This window comes from Sapajus apella, unplaced genomic scaffold (assembly GCF_009761245.1).
Source record: "Sapajus apella isolate SASKATOON/1434 unplaced genomic scaffold, GSC_monkey_1.0 scaffold146, whole genome shotgun sequence".
NCBI lineage: Eukaryota > Metazoa > Chordata > Mammalia > Primates > Cebidae > Sapajus > Sapajus apella.
The window spans coordinates 1,809,734-1,826,664 of NW_022437086.1; the positions used below are offsets into that span (position 1 = coordinate 1,809,734).

General features: G+C 42.6%; 1 protein-coding gene across 1 annotated transcript in view; it reads left to right on the forward strand.

Moving 5' to 3' along the window:
* TMEM248 (transmembrane protein 248) overlaps positions 1 to 16,931 on the forward strand; it is a 42,113-nt gene that overhangs the window by 11,133 nt on the left and 14,049 nt on the right. Inside the window, exons 2-4 of the mRNA XM_032264778.1 lie at positions 11,757 to 11,933; positions 14,803 to 15,098; positions 15,354 to 15,435. Of these exons, the coding sequence (XP_032120669.1) occupies positions 11,775 to 11,933; positions 14,803 to 15,098; positions 15,354 to 15,435 (537 nt within the window). The 5' untranslated portion in view covers positions 11,757 to 11,774. The remainder of the gene's footprint in view (positions 1 to 11,756; positions 11,934 to 14,802; positions 15,099 to 15,353; positions 15,436 to 16,931) is intronic.

A 16,931-nucleotide genomic window follows, 5' to 3' on the forward strand; every position in this document is an offset into this window, starting at 1 on the left:
TCCAAAGTGCTTGGATTACAGGCGTGAGCCACCACACCCGGCTGTTTGTTTTTTAGTCGGAGTCTCACCGTCGTCCAGGCTGGAGTGCAATGGCGCTATCTCAGCTCACTGCAACCTCTGCCTCCTGGCTTCAAGCGATTCTACTGCCTCAGCCTCCCGAGTAGCTGGGATTATAGGCATGCACCACCATGCCTGGCTAATTTTTGTATTTTTAGTAGAGATGGGGTTTCACCATATTGGCCAGGCTGGTCTTGAACTCCTGACAAGTGATCCACCTGCCTCAGCCTCCTAAACTGCTGAGGTTACAGGCATGAGCTACTGTGTCCAGTTTATTTTTAAATTTTACTCTATTTTAGATTCAGGAGTTACACATGCGTGTTTGTTACATGTACATACTGCATATTGGTGGGGTTGGACTTCTAGTGTTCCCATTACCCAAATAGTGAGCATTGTACCTGATGAGTGATATTTCAGCCCCACCCCCATCTTGGAGTCACTGGTGTTTACTATTTCCATCGAACCCATGTATACCCATTATTTAGCTCTCACTTATAAGTAAGAACATGCGGTATTAGATTTTCTGTTTCTCACTTCACTGAAGATAATGGTCTCTAGCTCTATCCATGTTGCTGCAGGCAACATGACGTTATTCTTTTTTTATTTTATTTTTTTTGAGATGGAGTCTGTCACCCAGGCTGGAGTGCAGTGACGAAATCTTGGCTCAGTGGAACCCCCGCTTCCCGGGTTCAAGCGATTCTTCTGTCTCAGCCTCCCGAGTAGCTCGGTTTACAAGCGCACGCCACCAAGCCTGGCTAATTTTTTGTATTTTTAGTAGAGATAGGGCTTCACTGTGTTGCCCAGGCTGGTGTCGAACTCCTGAGCTCAGGCAGTCCACCCGCCTTGGCCTCCCAAAGTGTTAGGTTTATAGGCATGAGCCACTGTGCCCAATCAACTTTATTCTTTTTTATGGCCACTGTATGTGATATTTTAGATCCTGTGGGTATTGTTTTTTGTTTTATTTGTTTATTTTTTTGAGACAGAGAGTCTCTCTCTCTCTCTCTCACCCAGAGTGGAGTGTAGTGGCACAATCTCAGCTCACTGCAACCTCTGCCTCCCAGGTTAAAACAGTCTGTGCCTCAGCCTCCCAAGTAACTGGGACTACAGGCTTGTGCACCACACCCAGCTAATTTTTTGTATTTTTAATAGAGATAAAGTTTCACCATGTTGGCCAGGCTGGTCTCGAACTGCTGACCTCAGGTGATCTGCCCACCTCGGCCTTCCCAAGTGCTGGGATTATAGGTGTGAGCTACTGTGCCCAGCTTCCCTTTTTTTGGGGGGTTGGGGGACAGGATCTCAATCTGTTACCCAGGCTAAATTGCAGTGGCATAATCATAGCTCACTGCAGCCTCAAACTCCCAGGTTCAAGCCATCCTCCTGCCTCAGCCCCCCAAGTAGCTGGAACTACAGGTATGCGCCACCACGTCCAGATCTTGTGGTTTTTGTTTTGTTTTGTTTTTGAGATGGAGCCTCGCTCTTGTTGCCCAGGCTGGAGTGCAATGGTGGGATCTCAGCTCACCACAACCTCTGCCTCCTGGGTTCAAGTGATTCTCCTGCCTCAGCCTCCTGAGTAGCTGGGATTACAGATGCCGGCCACTATGCCTGGCTAATTTTTTGTATTTTTAGTAGAGACGGGGTTTTGCTATGTTGGTCAGGCCAGTCTTGAACTCCTGACCCCAGGTGATCCACCTGCCTTGGCCTCTCAAAGTTCTAGGATTACAGGTGTGAGCCACGGCGCCCCGCCGCAGATCTTGTGTTTTTAATGGGTGTGATGCTGGGGAGAAATCCTACTTTATTCAGTTGTTCCTTGCTGTTATTGGATATGTGGTTTTCCTTTTTTTTTTTTTTTTAAACAGTTGCAAATACTCCAAAAATAACTCTCAGTAGTTAAATCTTTGGAGTAATGGGTGTTTCCTTAGGTTTAGTTCTTAGAAGTAGAATGTTGGAGATAAAATATGCCAGATTCTAACACTGTTGGTACGTATGGCCAAGCTGGTCTCCAGGAAGTTTATAACACAGCCCTTTCTCGCCCCTTTTTAAGGAACTTGTGTTCTGGTAACTTGTGGTTGCTAGAGATACCTTTGGGATAATCTTGGTATTGCCTTTTGCTTACTTAAAGTGCCATCTGATGTTTTGCGTCTTGGTTGAGTCAGTCTCGGAGATAAAAGGCACTGTGCTGATAGATTTTAATCACGGCCTTTTGGCTGTGTTTTGTGTACCTTAAATCCCTGGACTTTTCAGAGAGGCAGCTTCCCAGTGATGGTCATTTGTTTCTTTATCTTGGTCAATACCAGGATGCCCTAATTGGAGTTGGAATGAATTTAGGGGGAGGTGTCAGATAGTGTGCTTTCTTTTATCTCCTTTTCTTTTCGCTAAACAGAACTTAATTTATTCATTAATTAGGACTAACATTTGCCACTGTTTCGCTTACAGAAACTCTCCTGTGACTCTTAGCAGAGGTAGTACATTTATTTAGCGTTCATTAATTTCCTATTTAAAAATGCTTATGAATGGTAAAAAGAAATTTTAAGCTTGTAAAATGTTTGGAATCTTAATAGTTTTATTCAAACATTCTTTTACTTTTTTACCACCATGGCCAGCTAATTTTTGTATTTTTAGTAGGGATGGATTTCACCATGTTGGTCAGGCTGGTCTTGAACTCCTTACCTCAGGTGATCCACCTGCTTTGGCCTCCTGAAGTGCTGGGATTACAGACATGAGCTGCCGAGCCCAGCCCATTTTTCTACTTTTTTAGTGAGTATAATTATCCTGTACTGGATGTTTTCCTATATTAAATTGGCTTATGTTGACAATATTTGCCATTTTGTGTTAATGTAACTGTGTAAATTCTTGTGTGATGTGCTTTTATTGACCGTTTTCCTTGAAGTGAATGAATTCTAATTCAGATTTTTCTATTATTTTTCTGAATGTTTAATAATTGTAGTTCCAGATAGAAAATGAGTCTTACTCATTTTTATATCAGATTAAAGTTTTGGGCTGGGTGCGATTGTTCACACCTCTAATTCCAACACTTTGGGAGGCCAAGGTGGGCGGATCGCTTGAGGACAGGATTTTGAGACCAGCCTAGCCAACATGGTGAAACCCCGTCTCTACTTAAAAAAAAAAAAAAAAACAAAAAAAAAAAAAAAAATTAGCCAGGCGTGATAGCATGTGCCTGTAATCCCAGCTACTCAGGAGGCTGAGGCAGGAGAATCACTTAACCCAGGAGGCGGAGGTTGCAGTGAGCAGAGATCATGCCACTATATTCCAGCACAGGCAACAGAGTAAGACTCTGTATCCAAAGAAAAGATTAAGGTGTTGTTCTTGCTTAATAAATAGAACTCTAATTCACTGTTGATGTTTTTATTTATGAATTCTATTAATTTTTTTTTTTTTGAGACAGAGTCTTACTCTGTTGCCCAGGCTGGAGTACAGTGGCATAATCTCCGCTCACTGCAACCTTCGCTTCCCAGGTTCACATGATTCTCTTGCCTCAGCCTCCGGAGCAGCTGGGATTACACATGCTACTAAGCCCAGCTAATTTTTTGTAATTTTAGTAGAGACAAGTTTTCACCATATTAGATGGGATGGTCTCGATTTCCCAACCCGGTGATCCGCCTGCCTAGGCCTCCCAGAATGCTGGGATTACAGGTGTGAGCCACCGTGCCCGGCCGAATCCTATTAATCTTAACCTAACTAGTGTTTTTTCTAGATTATTATTGTTGTTATTATTTTTGAGATGGAGTGTTGCTCTGTCACCCAGGCTGGAGTGCAGTGGTGCAATCTCCAATCACTGCATCTGCTGCTTCCTGGGTACCAGATGTTCACTTGCCTCAACCTCCAAAGTAGCTGGGATTACAGGTGCATGCTACCATATCTGACTGACTTTCATATTTTTAGTAGAGATGGGGTTTCACCCTGTTGGCCATGCTGGCCTCGAACTACTGATCTCAGGTGATCCGCCTACCTTGGCCTTCCAAAGTGCTGGGATTACAGATGTGAGCCACCTACCTGCCTGGCTCCATTTTCTTTAAATCATCACTAGATTACTTATAGTACCTAATACAATGCAAGTATTATGTAAATAGTTTTTATACTTTTTTTGTTTTGTTTTGAGACAGAGTCTTACTCTGTCATCCAGGCTGGAGTGGGAATGCAGTGGCACAGTCTCAGCTCACTGCAACCTCCACCTCCTGGGTTCAAGCCACTCTCCTGCCTCAGCCTCCCGAGTAGATGGGACTATAGGTGCGTGCCATCACACCCGGCTAATTTTTGTATTTTTAGTAGAGATAGGGTTTCACTGTGTTGGCCAGGCTGGTCTTGAACTCCTGACCTTGTGATCTACCCTCCTTGGCCTCCCAAAGTGCTGGAATTACAGGTGTGAGCCACTGTGCCCAGTATATTGTATTATTTTTTAATGTGTATTTTTTATTATTTTATTGTTTTTAAATGTATTTTAAATGTTTTTTGCTTGTTGGTTTTTTGAGACAGTGTTTTGCTTTTGTTACCCACGTGCCACCATGCCCAGCTAATTTTTGTGTTTTGAGTAGAGATGGGGTTTCATCATGTTGGCCAGGCTGGTATCAAATTTCAGACCTCCAGTGATCCTCCCGCCTGGGCCTCCCAAAGTGCTGGGATTACAGGCATGAGCCACTGTGCTCAGCCTTACTTTATTTTTTGAATATTTTTAGTCTACAGTTGGTTGAATCTGTGGATGTGGATCCCGCATAGATGGGGAGGGCTGATGTACAGTCTTGGAGAGAGAGTATGATAGTGGTTTATAGTTTCCTTATCTCACTTATGAATTGATGTAAAAATTCATAATACAGTTTAGCATACGTGTACCAGCAGTGTATTCTTTTAAAAATTGTGATTAAACTTTTCCAAGGAGTGCAAATATGAGTTAACATGAAAAAAATCAACATAGTTAGATTAAAGGAGGAAAACTGATTGGTTAGAGGTTGCAGGTGAAGTATTCATTAAACCATAACACTTATAATGAAAATCTCTTTGCAGACTTGAAATAGAAGTGTGCTTCAGTTTTTTTTCTTTTTTTTTTTCCTTTTTTTTGAGACAGAGTCTCACTCTGTCACCAGGCTGGAATGCAATGGCATGATCTTGGCTCACTGCAACCTCCGCTTCCCAGTTTCAAGGGATTCTCGTGCCTCATCCTCCCCAGTAACTGGGATTACAGATGTACACCATCATGCCTGGCTAATTTCTGTGTTTTTTTAGTGGAGATGGGGTTTCACCATGTTTACCAGGTAGGCCTTGAACTCCTGGCCTCAAGCGATCCACCTGCCTCAGCCTCCCAAAGTGCTGGGATCATAGGCGTGAGCACTCGTGCCTGGCTTCTGGATTTCTTTTTTAGATTGCTCTCTGTTGGCACATAGAAATGCTACTGATATTTGTGGTTGATTTTGTATCCTGCAACTGTACTGAATTTGCCTATCAGTTCTACTAGTTTTTTGGTGGAGTATTTAGGTTTTTCCAAATACAAGATCATACCGTCTGCAAACAAGGATAATTTATCTTCTTCCTTTCCAGTTTGGATTCCCTGTATTTCTTGTCTGATTGCTGTAGCTAGGACTTCCAGTACTATGTCGAATAACAGTGAGGATAGTGGGCATCCTTGCTGTGTTCCAGATCTTAGAGGAAAGGCTTTCAGTTTTTCCCCATTCAGTATGATACTAGTTGTGGGCCTGTCGCATATAGCTTTTATCGTGTGACATATGTTTCTTCTAAGCCCAGTTTTTTGAGGGTTTGTATCATGAAGATAAGTTTAATTTTATCAAATGCATTTTTGGCATCGGTTCAAATGATCATATGGTTTTTGTCCTTTGTTCTGCTGATATGCTGAATCACTTTGATTTGTTTGCATATGTTGAACCATCCTTGCTTCCCAGGGTTAAATCCACTTGGTCGTGACGAATGATCTTTTTAATGTTTTGTTGAATTTGGTTTGCCAATATTTTGTTGAGGAGATTTGCAACAATCTTCATTAGGGATATTGCTCTGTCATTTTCTCTTTTTTGATGTATATTTGCTTTTGGTATCAGGGTAATACTGGCCTCCTAGAATGAGTTTGGAAGTACTCCCTCTTTCTCTGTTTTTTGAGATAGTTTCAGTAGGATTGGTATTCTTCTTTCAGTGTTTGGTAGAATTCAGCAGTGAAACCATCAGGTCTTGGTAGGTGGTGTGTGTGTAGGAATTCATCCATTTCTTCTAGGCTTTCCACTTGGTATGCAGTTGCACATAGTAGCCTAAATGATCCTTTGAATTCCTATGATGTTGGTTTCATGTCTCCTTTTTCATGTTTGATACTATTTATTTGGATCTTGTCTCTCATTTTTCTGAGTTAGTCTGGTTCAGAACAGCAACTCTTTGTTTCATTGATCTTCTGTATTTTTTTTTTTCTTTTTTGGTTTCAAATTTGTTTCTGCTCTAATCTTTATTATTTCTTCTGCTAATTTTGTGTTTGGTTTGCTCGTTTTTGTAATTCTTTAAGATGCATTGTTAGGTTGCTTATTGATGTTTTTCTACTTTTTTTTTAATGTAGGTGCTTATAGCTATAAACTTTCCTCTTGGTACTGCTTTCACTGGATCCCATGGGTTTTGGTACGTTTTCATTTTCATTTGTTTTCAAGACACTTTAGGTTTCCTGCTATTGACAAATGTGCATTTTGATCAAGACACTTTTTAATTCCCTTCTTAATTTTTTCATTGACCTACACTGACCATCCAGGAGGATATTGTTTAATTTCCGTGTGTTTGTATAGTTTCCAGAATTCCTCTTGTAATTGATTTCTGGTTTTATTCCATTGTGATAAAATAAGATACTCGATACAATTTCTTTTTTTTTTTTTTTTTTTGGGGAGAGGAGAGAAAAAATCTCATATTTTTTAAAAAAAATAAGACTTATTTTGTGGCCTAATATACAGTCTATTTTGGGGTATGATCCCTGTGATCTGATTAGGTCCATTTGGTCTGTAGTGCAGATTAAGTCATTTCTTTGTTGGTTTTCTGTCTGGATGATCTGTCCAATGCTGAAAGCGGAGTGTTGAAGTCTCCAGCTATGATTGTACTGGGGTCTGTCTTTCCCTTTAGTTCTGATATTTGCTTTATGTATGTGGATGCTCCAGTGTTGGGTACGTATGTATTTATAATTGTTACATCATCTTGTTGAATTGACTTTTGACCTCCTTTGTCTTTTTATAGTTCTTGTCTTGAAATCTGTTTAGTCTGATTAATTATAGCCACTTCCGCCCTGCTCCTTTTTTTTGATTTCCATTTGCATGGAATATCTTTTTCCATTTCTTTATTTTCATTTGATGTGTGTCTTCATAGGTGAGGTGTGTTTCTTGTAGATCGTTTGGTCTGGTTTTTTAATTCATTCAGCCACTCTGTCTTTTGATTGGAGAGTTTAGTCCATTTACATTCAGTGTTGTTACTGATAAGTAAGGATTTGCTCCTGCCATTTTGTTACTTGTTTTTTGGTTGTTTCGTGGTTGTTTCTTCCCTCCCTCCCTCCTTCTCTCCTTTCCTCCCTCCCTGCCTCCCTCCCTCTTTCCCTCCTTCCTTCCTTCCATCCATCCAGCCATCCATCCATCCATTTTTTAGCGAAGGTGATTTTTCTCTGGTGGTACGTTTTAATTTCTTTTAATTTTTTTGTTTATCTGTTATATGTTGGGCTTGCTTTATGGGGCAATGAAAACATTTGAAAATTGACTGGAGATTGTCATTCAATTCGGTGAATATACCAAAAATTGAATTGTGTACTTTCAATGGGTGAATTGTGTGGTATGTGAATTATTTCTTAATAGTACCATTAAAAATGCCAAAACCTTTCATATGGCAAAAGATACCATAAACCATATTAGAGAAAATCCAGACTTGGATTAATTATGTGTAACATATAATACTGTTAGGCCGGGCGCGGTGGCTCACGCCTGTAATCCCAGCACTTTGGGAGGCAAAGGCGGGTGGATCACGAGGTCAAGAGATTGAGACCATCCTGGTCAACATGGTGAAACACCCTCTCTACTAAAACTACAAAAAATTAGCCGGGCATGGTGGCGCGTGCCTGTAATCCCAGCTACCCGGGAGGCTGAGGCAGGAGAATTGCCTGAACCCAGAAGGCGGAGGTTGCGGTGAGCCAAGATCGCGCCATTGCACTTCACCCTGGGTAACAAGAACGAAACTCCGTCTCAAAAAACAAAACAAAACAAAACATATAAAACTGTTAAAGGCTTCGTCAGGGTGTTCCCAGAAAAAATAAATAAATAAATAATACAATAAAAGTGTTAAAGGCTTCGTCAGGGTGTTCCCAGAAAAAATAAATAAATAAATAAATAATACAATAAAAGTGTTAAAGGCTTAGTACCCGAAATGCAAAAGGAATTTCTAAATATCAATAAGAAATAGACTAACACTGTATTAGTAAATTACTAGAGGATTCAGGCATTTCGCTTAAGAATGGGCCTAAGTGGCTGATTAAAAAAGTGAACAGATACTGTTTCAGGGAGATGCAATTTGAAACAGTAGAGATATAATGTCACATCTGTCTTTTTGGATCAAATTAATATACCTTAGGGGATCAAGTGTTGGCACAAAGCTCATGAAAAGGAGCAGGCTCCTTCATTGCTGGGGAAGTATAAACTGGTTGGTCTCCTTGGAGAGTCGTCTGACAGTATCAAGTTGACAACGGGCCCTACTCTGTGACCTTGTACTAGAGCCACTCTTGTACCCGTCGCGGTGCCCTTTGTGGGTGAAACAGTAACGAACCCAGCTGGGCCCCTCAGACTGGGATAATTCAACCACAGAACTGCATATATACAGCAGTGAGAGTCAGCAAACTAGATCAGCAGAGATCAACACGGATGTCAGAAAAACAGAGTGTTGAGTGACGGTGCCGTGGAAAATGATACATACAGGTACCGTCTCCCCCAGATTTTTACATGCATAACAGTAATTGTATTGATTTGTGTGTACACATAGTACACAAAATGTGCATGGATAGTGGTACTTGCCGACGTAAGAACTGAGTTTGCTTCTGGGGAGCGGGGAAAGGATGCTACTTTCCATCTCAAGTCTCTCTAGTGAGGACAGATGTACACAGCCTGGCTTATTGCAGGTGGTTGGTATTAGTTCTACCCTTTTTTTTCTTTCTTTCTTTCTTTTGAGACTAGGTCTCACTCTGTCAACCAGGCTGAAGTGCAGTGGGATGATCATGACTCACTGCAGCTTTGACCTCCTGGGGGCAAGTGATCCTCCTGCCTCAGCCTCCTGAGTAGCTGGGACGACAGGCATGCACCCTATGCCCGTCTGATTTTTAAATTTTTCATAGAGAGGCTGTCACTATTGCCCAGGCTGGTCTTGAACTCCTGAGCTCAAGCAATCCTCCAGCTCGCTGGGCCTCCCTAAGTGCTGGGATTATAGGCATGAGCCACTGTACCTGGCTGTTGCTGTTGGTTTTTCGGACTGTTGATGCATCTTTTTGTCTCTAAAATTTAAAAGCTGGTACAAATGTTTTTTAAAAATTGTTTTTTGCTAATGTTGTTGCAGTCTTCTCATAGTTTTAAGTGCTCATGTGTGCTAGCTGCTGTTCTAGGGACCAGGGGCCAGGGCTGCAGCTGTGAACAAGAGGAGCAAAATCTCCGCTCTCATGGGGCTCACAAATTCGGGGTAACAGACAATAAACAAGTAGAAAAATAACTGTGCTCTTGGTTGACACTAAACAATATGAAGGAAACAAAGCAGGCTGAAAGTGATCGGGGAAGGCGTGCTCTGAGGAGCTGGCTATTCAGATTTGATTTTTTTTTTTTTTTTTAATTGAGACAGAGTCTTACTCTGTCACTCAGGCTGGAGTGCAGTGGTATGATCTTGGCTCACTACAACCTCCTCCTCCTGGTTTCAAGCGATTCTCCTGCCTCAGCCTCTCAAGTAGCTGGGATTACAGGTGTGCACCATGACACCCGGCTAATTTTTGTATTTTTAGTAGAGATGGGGTTTTGCCATGTTGGCCAGGCTGGCCTCGAACTCATGACCTCAAGTGATCCACCCACCTCAGCCTCCCAAAGTGCTGGGATTACACGCGTAAGCCACCATGCCCAAACATAGACTTGTGTTTTAAGAAGAGAAAGCATGCAGAAATGTTTGGGAAAAGCATCCAGGGAGGTGAAAAAGTCTTCAGCTAGATCGTGGTAAAAAATGGCCAGAAGCATTAAATACTTAGGAATAATCTTAATAAAAGAAGTGCAGCCTTAACACTGTGAAAACAGAAAACACTGTTAAAGAACCTAAATAAATGGAAAGGCATCGCAGGCTATCGGACTAGCAAAGAACATTATTGAGAGAGCAGTACTCCCCAAACCGATCTGCAGATTGGGTGCAATTCCTGTCAGCATCCCAGCTGCTTTCCTCCCAGAAGTTGACCAGACCATCCTGAAGAATACCGAGGCCAGCGTGGCCAGAGCCCAGGACGGAGGAGGAGGAGTAAATGGCAATACAGTCAGGGAGACTGGCAGGGTTTCTGAGTCCTGGAACCCTGTGGGCCATGACAGGGAGCTATTATCACCAGCCTCCTCTAGGTCTAGACTTAGGAGGCTTTTAAGTAGGGCTGGGATGGCCATTAGCCCTGTGGCAGTGAACAAGACAGAACGTTGAATTGAATTCAGCTTTTCAATGGCAGGAAATGAGAGCATCCTCAGTTTCTTTCTGTATGTGTTGTATTTGTGTCATATTACTGACACACCTAAACCTTTTCTTAAGTGATATGGAAGTAACACAATTTATCATAGAATATTTGGAAGATTTGAGGCTGGGTATGGTGACTTACACCTGTAATCCCAAAACTTTAAGGGAGGCTGAGGCAGGAGTATTGCTTAAGGCCAGGAGTTCAAGACCAGCCTGGGCAACATAACAAGACCCCCACATCTCTTAATAAATTAGCAGGGCGTAGTGGTATGTACCTTTAATCCTAGCTACTCGGGAGGTTGAAGTGGGAGAATCACTTTAGCTCAGGGGTTCGGAGCTGCAGTGAGCTATGATCGTACCACTGTACTCCAGCCTGGGTGACAGAGTGAGAAATCCTGGGTTTTTTTTGTTTGCTTCTTTGTTTATTTTTGAGATGGAGTCTCGCTCTGTCGCCCAGGCTGGAGTGCAGTGGCATGATCTCAGCTCACTGCAACCTCTGCCTCCCAGGTTCGAGTGATTCTTCTGCCTCAGCCTCCCAAGTAGCTGGGATTACAGGTCTGTACCACCACACCTAGCTAACTTTTGTATTTTTAGTAGAGATGGGGTTTCACCATGTTGGTCAGGCTGGTCTTGATTTCCTGATCTTGTGATCTGCCCACCTCAGCCTCCCAAAGTGCTGGGATTATAGGCGTGAGCCACTGCACCCTGCCCAGAGACCCTGTTTTTAAAGCAAACAAACAAAAATACCCACAAACAATATTTAGAAGATACAAACTGAAAGAGACAATGTATCTTTCAGGATCCTACCACTTTGAGGTAATGGCAGTTCACCTTTAGTGTTTTTTCCTTCTCATCTTTTCGATGAAGTTATAATCAGACATTTCTAAAATTCAGTAATGAGTGCCCCACCCAGCTCACCCCTCAAGGCCATGAAAAGAAACAAAAGAATCATAGCTTTCCTTTTGGCAAGTCAGTGGATGAGGTTTCTGATGAATTTCTTTCAGGTGGAGCTGATCAGAATAATGTTTAGCATCAATCCCCTGGAGAACCTGAAGGTATACATCAGCAGTCGGCCTCCCCTGGTGGTCTTCATGATCAGCGTGAGCGCCATGGCCATAGCTTTCCTGACCCTGGGCTATTTCTTCAAAATCAAGGAGATTAAATCACCAGAAATGGCGGAGGTACAGTATGTTCTGACTTTTCCCGGGCTGGCTGGTCCTTGAGGAGTAGGGCAACATCCTGTGGCTTGCCATATAGCTTTCTTGGGTTTTGGCCTTTCTCTCCTAGTGAGAAAGGTCAGTATTTATTCAGAATTTTCTGTTTTCCATGTCCCCAGGACTCACTTTGTTAGGAAATACCTAGATAAGTATTGTTCAATTTAAATAATGCTACTGGTTTCATGTAGACTATTTCAGCAGTGAAACACAGATGGATTTTGGAGGGTATGTTTGTAAAATGATCTGTGTCAAAAGCTAGAGAACTCACTTCTTTGATATTCCATCTCAAATGGGTTCATTGCTGTTTTAGCAAACTGAACATCTGGTATTTTGAAGCCACATATCATCATGGAGTTTTATCAGCTGTACTGATGATTTTTTTCATGAGATAAGAAGGAATACTAAAGAAATTGAAAAACAAGATCTAATTTCCAGTTATATTTGTGTGTGGTTTTTTTGAGACAGAGTCTCGCTCTGTCACCCAGTCTGGAGTGCAGTGGTGCAATCTCAGCTCACTGTAACCTCTACCTCCCGGGTTCAAGCCATTGTCCTGCTTCAGCCTCCCAAGTAGTGGGATTATAGGCACTTGCCACCACACCTGGCTAATTTTTGTCTTTTTAGTAGAGGCAGGGTTTTGCTATGTTGGCCAGGCTGGTCTCAAACGCCTGACCTCAGGCGATCTGCCTGCCTTGGCCTCCCAAAGTGCCAGGATTACAGGTGTGAGCCACTGCGCCTGGCCTAATTCTTGTCTTTTAATAGATTCCTCTGGGGCCTTCTCTTGCTCTTTGTTTTTGCAGAGTTTGTTGGTGGTGGAGGTGGGGTGGGACTGGTAGTGCATGGTGGCCGCATTGAGTTTGCCTCTCAAGGAGAGGAGAGGGCTGTTCCTTGTAACTGAGATGGTAGCTTTCTCTTGTGCCCTAGGGCATTCTGGATCTTAGGGGATCTCGGCAGGAGACAGCCTGTACATGTGAGCTCTTTCTAGCACAGTTCATATAACAAGTTTTAACTATTTCTACCAGAGTTTCTTGCTAAGAGACATACTGGTTGGCCTAATTCTCCCTCTTTTCTGATCCTACCTGAATCTTTAAACTGCCCCCACATTGGGGCTGAAAATGAATATTCTATTCAGAACCAAAGCTCTGCTGTTTCTTTCCCACAGAGGTTGAATCCATGTTCAACACTTGGCCAAGGCCAATGGTTACTATGCAGCCTGGATAATTAGCCCTTAATAATCCAAATTAGGCCTGGCATTGGCTTTAGCTGGCTATTCAACGTGGACTCCAGCTGTGTAGGAGCTCATTGCTGAGATGCTGCAGAGCTTTGGTTATGATTAATTTTGTGATTTTTATTTTCACATGAGGATCCTAGGTTGTAGGAAAGCCAGAGGTGTATGGGAAACATTTGGGGCTGTGAATCAGAGCTTAATGCTGATTCTACCTTGAAGTAGAATTGAGAGTCCCTAATTTGCCCTGGGCCTCAGTTTCTTCATGCCTTGGACTATAAAGGACTGAAACTAGAATGTCCATTTTCAACCCTAATGTACTAGAATGGTCAGCTGAGTTTGTAGATGTTAGGGAAAATGTAATTTGATAGATTCAGTTGCTGTCTTACTAAATGTCACATACAGTTAAACTGATGGTGTAAGGGTAGACTTACTGGGCTGGCTAGGGGTTGCTCAAATGACTTCTTCTTTTTTTTTTTTTTTTTTTGAGATGGAGTATCATTCTGACACCCAGGCTGAGGCTGGAGTGCAATAGTGCGATCTCGGTTCGCTGCAGCCTCCACCTCCCTTCCAATGATTCTCGTGCTCAGCCTCCCAAGCAGCTGGGATTACAGGCATGCGCCACCACACCTGGCTATTTTTTTTTTGGAGACAGAGTCTCTCTCTGTCACCCAGGCTGGAGTGCAATGGCATGATCTTGGCTCACTGCAACCTCTGCCTCCTAGATTCAAGCAGTTCTCCTGTCTCAGCCTCCTAAGTAGCTGGGATTATAGGCATGTGCCACCATGCCTGGCTACTTTTTATATTTTTAGCAGAGACGGGGGTTTCAACATCTTGGCCAGGCTGATCTTGAACTCTTGACCTTGTGATCCACCCACCTTGGCTTCCCAAAGTGCTGGGATTAAAAGTGTGAGCCATCAAGCCTGGCCTAATATTTGTATTTTTAGTAGAGAAGGGTTTTCACCATGTTACTCAAATTGGTCTCAGATTCTTGATTTCAAATGATCTGCCTGCCTCAGCCTCCCAAAATGCTGGGATTATAGGCACCACACCTGTCCCCTTCCTTTTTGAAATTGTTGTTGCTCTAAGCTGTCATCAAAAGTCCATATGAAGAAGAGAAATGTCCCAAATGAATATTGGTATTCACTGCTGTTTCGTGTCCTAGAGAAGGAGAGAGAGCAAGGTGTATGAAATTGAACTTTTGGGAAATTATTTAAGGTGGCCTTATAAAAAAAAAAAAAGAATTGTAATTGCAAGATGAATTTGGATTAATACTTCTATTCAAGCTTTCTTTTCAAGTTTCGTTCTGAGGCTAGATCATTTTCTCTAAGTGTAATATGCTGAATTTTTAAAAAACATTTTCTTGAATAAATTGATTTGATTTCACAGTTTATTGAGTATCTTGTGCCAATGCAGAGTTCACATTTTAGGTTATGGATATAAAAGTGATTAGGAAAGCCACAGCCTGTGAAGAAGGTGATGTCGTGATCTTAAATGACCGGCTCTGAATTGCAGTTTGCTGATGTGTTGTGGTGCCACACCAGCTCTCACCTATGCAGTGGGAGACAGGCACTGCTCATGCTCGTTTTTCTTTATTTCACTTTCCTGAAGGATTGGAATACTTTTCTGCTACGGTTCAATGATTTGGACTTGTGTGTATCAGAGAACGAAACGCTAAAGCATCTCACAAACGACACCACAACTCCGGAAAGCACCATGACCAGCGGGCAGGCCCGAGCTTCCACGCAGTCCCCCCAGGCCCTGGAGGACTCAGGCCCGGTGAACATCTCAGTTGCAATCACCCTCACCTTGGACCCACTAAAACCCTTCGGAGGGTATTCCCGGAACGTCACCCATCTGTACTCAACAATCTTAGGGCATCAGATTGGACTTTCAGGTATGTGGTAGTCCCTCTCCATTTAGACTGCTCAGGCAACTGCTGTGACCAAAAGGGGGTGCACCGTGTATGCTTTTACTATGTTGTACTGTATTGTAGTCTTGCACATGTGTCTTTTTTTGTTGGGTTTGGACTATGTGAATCATTTCTACTGCATCTTTACATGTTGAAGCACTTGGTTTGAAGTACTGTCTCCAAAGCCTGTAAGAACGAGAAACCGTGAAAACACTGTAAGGCCTAATATTTACAAACTTGTAATTTTTAGTCAGGCTTATCCTGTTGAAGTTTTCATTGCTAACTTCACATCTTCTATTGCTGTTAGTTTACAGATGTTTTCAGTGGCTGTTGTTAGTCTAGCATTGTGCTAAACTGCTGGGAAGAACTAGAAAATGACTAAGGTGGCTGGGTGCAGTGGCTCATGCATGTAATACCAGCACTTTGGGAGGCCGAGGTGGGTGGATTTCCTGAGCTCAGGAGTTCAAGACTAGCCTGGGCAACATGGTGAAACTGCATCACTACAAAATACAAAAAATTAGCCGGGCATGCAGGCATAGTGGTGCGTACTTGTAGTCCCAGCTACTCAGGGGGCTGAGGAGTGAGAATTGCTTGAATCCGACAGGTGGAGGTTGCAGTGAGCTGAGATCGTGCCACTGCACTCCAGCCTTGGCGACAGAGTGAGACTCCTTCTCAAGAAAAAAGAAAAGAACATGCCTAAGATGGGCCCAGTGCGGTGGCTCACGCCTGTAATCCCAGCACTTTGGGAGGCCAAGGCTGGTGGATCACTTGAAGTCAGGAGTTTGAGACCAGTCTGGCCAACATGGTGAAACCCCATCTCTACTAAAAATACAAAAACATTAGCCGGACATGGTGGTGGGCACCTGTGATCCCAGCTACTCGGGAGGCTGAGGCGGGAGAATCACTTGAATCCTGGAGGTGGAGCCTGCAGTGAGCCAAGATTACGCCACTGCACTCCAGTCTGGACAACAAAGGGAGACTTTGCTTAAAAAAAAAAAAAAAAGGCTAAGATTTGGTCTCTTCCCTTTGGAATTTTGGCGTTATGGAAGAGACAAAGATAAAAAAGAGTTAACAAACATTTATCAAGCACTTATAATAGTTCCTGCCACAAAGGAGATGCTATATAAGTGCTTGATAAGGGATGTGAAAAATACACTTACAAAACATGGTGTTACATGTTTTAAAACAGTACTAAACAGTACTGTTTAGTAAAACATAAAACAGTACTAAACCCGTGATAGACTATAAGTGAATCAGGAGAAGGGCTAGAACGCAGTGGAAGCTGGAATAATCAGGAAAGGCTTCATACAGGAGGCCTGGGCCTTGGAAGAATAACCTTTGATTATTTGGTTACCAGAAGGCTTTTTAAAAAATTCTTTCGTTGGGTGCAGTGGCTCATACCTATAATCTCAGCACATCAGGCTGAGGCAGGAGAATCGCATGAGCTCAGGTGTTGAAAACCAGCCTGGGACTATCTTTATGAAAAATTAGGAAAATTAGCCAGGCATTGTGGCATGCACCTGTAATCCCAGATACTTGCAAGGCTTAGGTCAGAGGATTGCTTGAACCTGGTAGGTTGAGGCTACAGTGAGCTTAAGATTGTACCACTGCATTCCAGCCTGGGCAATAGAGTGAGACCCTGTCTCAGAAAAAAAGCAAGAAACAAATAAAATGTTCTTGAAGGAATTTAAGTGCCCACCAGCCTCCTATTGGCTGATAGAGGTGAGAATATTCCCATGATAATCAAGGTATGGATAACTTCTGGGTTTTCCATATAGCAAGTGGACCTATTTCTTATGGCAGGTCATTAGGACACCTTTGGGTTTTT